At 43.7% G+C, this 7,619-nt stretch overlaps 1 protein-coding gene across 1 annotated transcript; it reads left to right on the top strand.

Moving 5' to 3' along the window:
* The first annotated feature begins 1,789 nt into the window (after positions 1–1,789).
* LOC106930440 (gap junction alpha-3 protein-like) lies at positions 1,790–6,255 on the top strand. The gene has a single exon (XM_088011198.1). It carries the CDS (start codon positions 2,270–2,272, stop codon positions 3,668–3,670), a length of 1,401 nt encoding a protein of 466 aa, XP_087867324.1. The 5' UTR covers positions 1,790–2,269; the 3' UTR covers positions 3,671–6,255.
* Positions 6,256–7,619: the final 1,364 nt, after the last annotated feature.

The raw sequence follows: 7,619 nt of genomic DNA, 5'->3' as shown, positions 1-7,619 counted from the left end.
TGTATTCTTATTCTTATTATTAAATTAATTATCAACTTTAGCTTAAGGCTTGCATTAATCCCAAAGCTGTCTTTTTAAATTGGTTTTATTGGAAATACTTTAAATGTAAATATTGGCGCTTTTTTTTTTTTTTTTTTTTTTTTGCTCACAGTTTTATTTTTGGGTGGGTGGAGGGGTTGGGGTGGGCAGGTTGACACGGGGCGTGGTGTGACTCGGGACAGGCAGATGACTCCGTGGATTCACTCATGCATGGTCACACAGTGTGACAGCCCAGACATGGGTGGAAAAGGGTCCCAGCTCCGTGTAACCGAGCGACATCTGCGTCTCCAGGCCGATGCGCCATAAACTGACAACAAACAGAGGGCAACTTTTTCTTATTATTATTATTGTTGTTACGGGAAACTACTTACGGACCCAGGACAGACCAGGGAGCTGGAAAAGTTAGTTCGTGAGGGTTTTTTCTTTTCTTTTTTTTTCTTTTTTGCGGCAACATTTAAAGCAAACAAACAAAAAAAGAGCTGATGCAATTATCAGAGAAGTAAGTCTTCGGGGAGCCTCTCAGCAGGAGGTCTCGACGCTTTTCCGACCATGCCACCGCTGACGGGCTGATGGATTTCATCTTTCTGTGAAACTTTGACATCTTCAAAGGTATGACGGACAAACGCTGAGGTGACCCGAACCCCCCATCTCCCCCGACTCCCTCTGGTCGTCAGGAGGGAGTTAATGAAGAAGCCTGAAGGTAATTAAGACCAGCTCCGGGGTTTTACTGAACAACAGAGGGACAAAAGCCTGACAAAGCTTGTGGCGCTTAAAGGGAGTCTGGGCTCTCTGGCACACTCTGCATTGTGAGTCTGGCACGTATGGCTTTGTATTTGAACCTGACTCTGTTCGGCTGGTGGGCCTAAATGCCGCTAAACTTTGCTGAATTTGAGGATTTTGCCACTGAAAACTTTCCGCAAAGTGGAAAGAAAAACTTTGTGACTCAGTGAGGGTGACCTCTGGGGGATTCCTTCATGTCTTGCAAAGGTTACAGCAGGTAACATGCAGAGTGTCTTCAGTAATCATCCGTCTCCTGTTTCTTGATGTTAATTTGTACTTAAGTCTTCAACTGCAGTGTGAGTTCAACTTTTTACTGCAAAGACTCAAAAGGTCTCAGTAATTTGATGTTCAACAAATTGCTTTTCTCTTCTAGGTGTCAAACGGGTTGTGAACCTTAGTCGATGGATTTGTCACCTTTAATTCAAGAGTTTTTCAGTAAGCCTTTTCTCTAAAATTTAGTTTTGATTCAAATTTTTTTTGCCATTTTCTCAATTTATTACATGTACATTTCAAACTGCTGGCAAAAATACACAGTTTTAAAAACCACTGGAAATAGCTGATTTAAGATTTCAGACAATGACTGATCTAGTTGTAGGCCATCAAAAATGAATAGATTAAAAACGACTCTTCACCCTGGCTTCTATTTATTTACCAGAAAAATCTGAATTTGTCGAGTTTGGCCCTTGAAAATAGCAATTGGAGATAATTTGAACATTTTCATGACGCGTCAAACTAAAGCGCTATTTAAGATATATTTACATGTTGAGCCTATTCTAATTTTCTATTTTGAGTTTTAATAACATGTTAGAACTTAGTGCTTAATATTTTTATGTCAAAAATACAGTAACAGATTTTTTTATATGGTTCAGGCAGTTTTTTTGTGTGTTACACCAGACAGAGACTGGGGTGAGGGGAGGGAGGGATGTGTAAATCTGTGTATGTCAGTGTGTGTGTGTGTGTGTGCGCATTGTGGCATCCCAGAGCCCCATCTCTGCTAAATGCTGTTTTCGAACATAATAATGTCGATCTCAGCACATGCCTGCTGCGCAGCGGAGCGAGCAGCTGGGAGACAGAGACAGGGCCTGACACAGACACAGAGAGAAAAGCCAATGAACTGGGCTTCAATCACACAGGTGGCTTGTACAGTAAACCAGCATCAGTACTGAAAGGCTGCAGCTTTGTGTTCAGATCCTCTTCTGATAGGTATTCAGTGGTATAGACGGTTTTATGCCAACAGTTGTTGTATGTGTCTATGTACAGCGTCTCAGTTCAGGGTAAGAGCCTTCGTCCCTTGAAGCTGTTTCAAGAGTCATTGGCCGTTTGTTTCTCTTGACATAATCTCTTAATCTCTTCCTCTGTGCCCTTTCTCGTGTTTTTGTTTTGTTTTGTTTTGTTTTTTTCTTTCTCCTCCCCAGCCTGTACTTTCTCCGTAGGCTAGAAACGTGGAAGCATGGGCGACTGGAGTTTTCTGGGGCGGCTGCTGGAGAATGCTCAGGAGCACTCAACAGTCATCGGCAAAGTCTGGCTGACCGTCCTCTTCATCTTCAGGATCCTGGTGCTCGGCGCCGCAGCCGAGGAGGTCTGGGGCGACGAGCAGTCCGACTTCACCTGCAACACCCAGCAGCCCGGCTGCGAGAACGTCTGCTACGACGAGGCCTTCCCCATCTCGCACATCCGCTTCTGGGTGCTGCAGATCATCTTCGTGTCCACGCCGACCCTCATCTACCTGGGCCACGTGCTGCACATCGTCCGCATGGAGGAGAAGCGGAAGGAGAAGGAGGAGGAGATGCGCAAAGCGAACAGGTTTCAAGAGGAGAAGGAACTCCTTTACAGAAACGGCGGCGATGCCGGAGGCAGCGGGAAGAAGGAGAAGCCGCCCATCAGAGACGAGCACGGCAAAATCCGCATCAGAGGTGCGCTGCTGCGCACTTATGTGTTCAATATTATTTTCAAGACCCTGTTTGAAGTGGGTTTCATTTTGGGCCAGTATTTCCTGTATGGCTTCCAGCTGAGGCCCCTGTACAAATGCGCACGTTGGCCGTGCCCCAACACCGTTGACTGCTTCATATCAAGGCCCACTGAAAAGACCATTTTTATTATATTTATGCTTGTGGTGGCTTGCGTGTCTCTTTTGCTGAATTTGTTAGAGATCTATCACCTCGGATGGAAGAAACTCAAGCAGGGCATGACGAACGAGTTCGCCCCCGACAGCGAGTCGCTGCAGCGCGCCAACGCTGAAGAGCCTCAGTGTTTGGCCTCGGCCTCCAGAACTGTCCCATCCAGCCTCAGCTACCCTCCCAACTACATAGACGTGACGGCAGGCAGCGGGGCGTTCCTGCCACCTGTAAGGCCGGCGACGATGGTTTCAGCGGCGGAGTTCAAGATGGGTGACCTCCAGCAGGAAGAGTCCCTTCAGCAGTCTTCTTCCCCTTCTCGATACTACATCAGCAACAACCACAGGCTGGCCACGCAGCAGAACTGGGCCAACCTGGCCACCGAGCAGCAGACTCGGGAGATGGGTTCCCCTTCACCATCCTCGTCTTCTTCTGCCAACAATGAGAACGAACAGCAGCAGACGCCGGCTGGTGCTGCGCTGCCTCTTTCCAGCAACAACACCAACAGCAACGCCAACACCACCACCAACGCCGCCTCGGGCAGCAACGGCGGCAGCAGCCCAGCCACCGACAGAGGCGGCGAAGGAGGTGACAAAGCACAGGAGGAGGTCCACCGCACCATAACGATGGTGGAAATGCACGAGCCTCCGCTCATGGCCAGCACAGACCCTCGGCGGCTCAGCCGGGCGAGCAAGAGCAGCAACGTCAGGGCCAGGCCAAGCGACCTGGCTGTCTAGAAGCGCTTTGGCCCTTTAGTGTCCCCCAACAGCACCTCCGGCTTCCCTCTACCACGCCCTCAAACAATGTGATTGTTAAACAAGCAAGGAAAGCAATACATACTTGTTTTAGGTAGGAACAAGATCTAAGAAAAATGCAAAAAGACAAAGTAACAAGAGGCAGGAAAGCAAATCAGCATAAAATGTAGATGCTAGTTTGGAATCACTTCCCCAGACAGAAGGGTCCAGTTCACCCGCCGCTCCCAGGCCCCACCAATCTAAGTCCTGTTCTGGCTTTCAAATATTTGATCCCATGGCCTAACAAAAAACGTATCAATTGTCAACCTTAAACACAAACTAAATTTACTAGTCATTAGCTATGACAGACAGGTTTAAATTTGTAAGTGTGGCAGCTGCCACCATGTGAGAACCAGGAAAGGTTTCCGACTCTGGGGACTCAGGATGGTGTTGAGAGTCTTGGGTCAAATACTGTCGCTCCCAGCTGCAGCCTTTTACTGTAATCGGTGAGTTGTAGACCTGCTTATGTAAAGTTTGCTAGGACTGTGCACAAAAAGTATGATCACACCTTTTAACAAAAAGCAGAAGGTAAAATTTTATGTTGTTAAAGGTAAATTTTAGCAACTTGGTTTGGTGGGAAGACTTAATGGTGTTTCACTCTTATTTGTTGGAGCAAACTGACATATTTTCCTAATGTATGTGTCAAGATAATGAGATTCTTACGATAAATACCACTGTGTCCACGTCATCTAAAGTTGGTTAATAGCTTGGCTATCTGTTCAGGTAGCAAGCCTATCCGCTCAGCCGCTTTAGACATGCCACTTGTTGTCGTTTCAGAACAGAACTGCCTTCATAAGAGGGATTGCTGGTGCTATTTCAGTTTCCAATACCATGACACTTTTCTGTAAGTGAGGGAAACGTGTAGTGGCTTTGTCTTGGCCTGCTGCCCACTAGTGCGCAGCAACAGGTGGGAGAGAAAGCACTGGTCACATTGGCACTTTGTCTGAGATTTCATTAAGATGATTTAAATAGTATGAGTGGTATAACAGAACATTTTAGTGGTTTAGAAAACTTAAAAACCCCGGTATTCTTTGATATGGCCTAATACTGAATGAAAATGTGCATTTCAGCTGCAGGAAGCACCGTAAAAAGATGTCAGCGCTCTATGTTATGTTATTGCAATTCACATTAGTTTACTTGATGTTCATATGGGGGTTTACTAAAGACTCTGACATCAATGTCACATTGAAAGGTTGTAGACGTTTTGTTTTTTTAACAACATAATTGTTTTCAAGACAGATCGTTGCGGAAAGTGTAGTCCTGCAACTCACCGGTGCACTGGCACTTAATCTACTTTTACCCTAAATCCACTATGTATCTTTTTGCCAATGTTTTAAAAATTGATCAATCAGGATGAAGGGAAAAAAAATGCCGGTCAAAATTAACCAAGTGATTCCCACATAATTGACTTTGTCCTCTCAGAGAAAATGGCTACCTGCCTCTGCTTTCAGCCAACATAAGTAAAAATATATTGCACAAAGGTATTGCATGCCAAAAACTTTTAAAATATAATGCAAAAAATAAGGCCAGCCAATGTTCAAAATATAGCAGCCCAGAGGGTTTTGGTTAAGGATTTGTAACAAGTATTTTGTAGTTATTTTGGTGGGTCGTTCCCCCCCCCCCCACATACCCACAACTACCTTTTTAATCACACCTGAACAACGATAGCAACCTTGGAAGCTCCATTATTTTTTATTGTTACACACTTCATGTGCTTCTTCATTGGTTTTATTCTGAAAAGTGCTATTTTTTTAAGAAACTGAGTTGAATTTTACTCACATCCCTGTAGTAGTCAGTTTTTGACTGAGCAGCAACTCAGATTAAAAAGAAAAAACAAAAACAGCTGTTGTGCGTTTTTGAAACGCTGTTGTGCAAGTACCCCACTAATGCTTTTTATTTCTCTTGTCACCTTCAGAGAACCCGAGGTGTTAACTCATCAACCGCCACCCGCTGCTGTGTACGTGGTGTGTTACTGTCCTGTTTGGTTGTTCACGCCGCAAGCATTTTCAAAATGCTGTTTCTCTTTACATTAACCTTAATCTATGGTATATTGTCACGAGCCCCTCACCGGGGCACCCGAGTGAAAAACCTAATCTGTACTTGACATGTTACTGAGCATAACAGCACAATGGAGAATTAGAGGGACAGTTTAGGATTTTAAAGTGAAGTTCTGCTAACGGTTTTTCAGCAGTTAATATCTTACTTGCAATAGATAAGTATCAAGGGATCCTCGTTAGTATAAATCCACATTAGCTAGCAATGGAGACAGAAACTAGTAGCTTCAGCGTCTGAGACTGAAGCTAACTAGACTGAAGCTAGCAGCTAGCTAATCTAAAAAGACCAACTCCCCAGTCTTCTACCATTTTAAAAATCCTAATATCTTGAAATGATATTCTTTGAGATTCCAGAAAAATCTAAAGGTATACAAGCAGTTAATAACTTACTTGCAATAGATAAGTCTCACGGCATCTTCATTAGTATAAATCCACAGTAACTAGCCCTTTAGACAGAAGCTAGTAGCATCTGAGGCTGAAGCTAGCAGCTAGCTAATCCACAGTCTTTTACAATCTTAAAAATGCTCAAATCTCAAAATGGCGTAACAGTTTATGTGAATGCTGTTTTAGCAACCTTAAAACTGTTAGCAGTCAATGGCTATTTAAACTGCTAATTTTTTTTATACTTGAAATGGAGGACAGAGTTGACAAGCCACCAGTGGGATTCCGATGTGAGACGAGTACAGTGAACTAAGCACAGTTTCATAGCTAAATGTAAATAATATAAAAGTAAAGCACAGTAAAAAGACTGGCTTAAACCTTAAACATCTGAGATCTTCCAGGATTAGTACACATTTTGAACATGAAGATAACTGGTGGCGCACTGCCTCCGACTTCCATTTCATGTGTTGATACTGCAAGATGTGAAAATGGTTTAACTCTTCATAAAGCAGTGTTTACATAAACCACTGACATACTTGATGTCAGAGTTATTTTAATACAACAAACAGAATTTGGTCTTGACCCATAAGACCTTCAACCTTGAGGACCAACTCATGAGGACTTACTAAATGAAGAGATTAAGTGGGCTATCTGCTGCTGCAGTTAGTCATGTAACAGAACTTCACTTCAAAAATATGAAACTCTTTCCTTTAATACTATTTTATGTAGGCAGTATTTCACATGTCGTCTGCACAGCCAGCAGCTACAGTCAGAGACAGGAGTAGGAACAGGGAAAAGCAGGACATTTTCACTTTTCAGCAAAGTAGAGACGCTACAAAATCATGTAACTGTATAGTCCAAGCATAGTATACCTTATTTATAGGTGTAAGGACAGGTATAAAACTATGCAAGGATAAAACACAAAGCTAAAACCAGCCTTTGTAACTTAAATTTTAAAAAAGCACCAGAAAGACTTGTTCTTTTGCTATTATCATTATTTATGATTTCTAACGTTTACATTTTAGCAGTCGGTACTTGCACATTTAGGAAGCAAAGGTGCTCCTCTGCAGTAGCAGAGCCAACAGTATTAAGAGGCAGAGAGACGTAATGTGACGCAAGAGTGCTGGTGACAGGGTGAAAAGTCTTAAAAACACAACTGTTCGCAGATGTAGGAATATTACCAAAAGGCTCATTCATCTCACGCACTTATAGCAAAGTGTCCGGACATTGAAAAAGGAGAGAAAAGCAAAAACAGCTGGAATATTTTCGTGTTTGTTTAGTTAATGTGTTCCCACAAACCTGCTGGGACTCCGGTCAGACGTCACATATCAAGACAGCGCCGCTCGTTCAGAGAGAACGGGTAGCTGGCCCTTCGCCGAACCCTCAACCCTGACAGGATGTTGGGTTCAAAGAGCGTTGTCCCTGTGACTCCTCTGAGCTCTCTTTCCACTAACAGT

This window comes from Poecilia mexicana, unplaced genomic scaffold (genome assembly GCF_051168715.1).
Source record: "Poecilia mexicana isolate PSO_F unplaced genomic scaffold, ASM5116871v1 scaffold_2, whole genome shotgun sequence".
Lineage (NCBI taxonomy): Eukaryota > Metazoa > Chordata > Actinopteri > Cyprinodontiformes > Poeciliidae > Poecilia > Poecilia mexicana.
Note: the sequence above shows the minus strand (reverse complement) of the source record. Positions and strands in the feature narration are given on the sequence as shown.

Bases quoted from the DNA above. Each gene is read 5' to 3' on its own strand.
- LOC106930440 (XM_088011198.1), top strand. From the start codon at position 2,270: ATGGGCGACTGGAGTTTTCTGGGGCGGCTGCTGGAGAATGCTCAGGAG.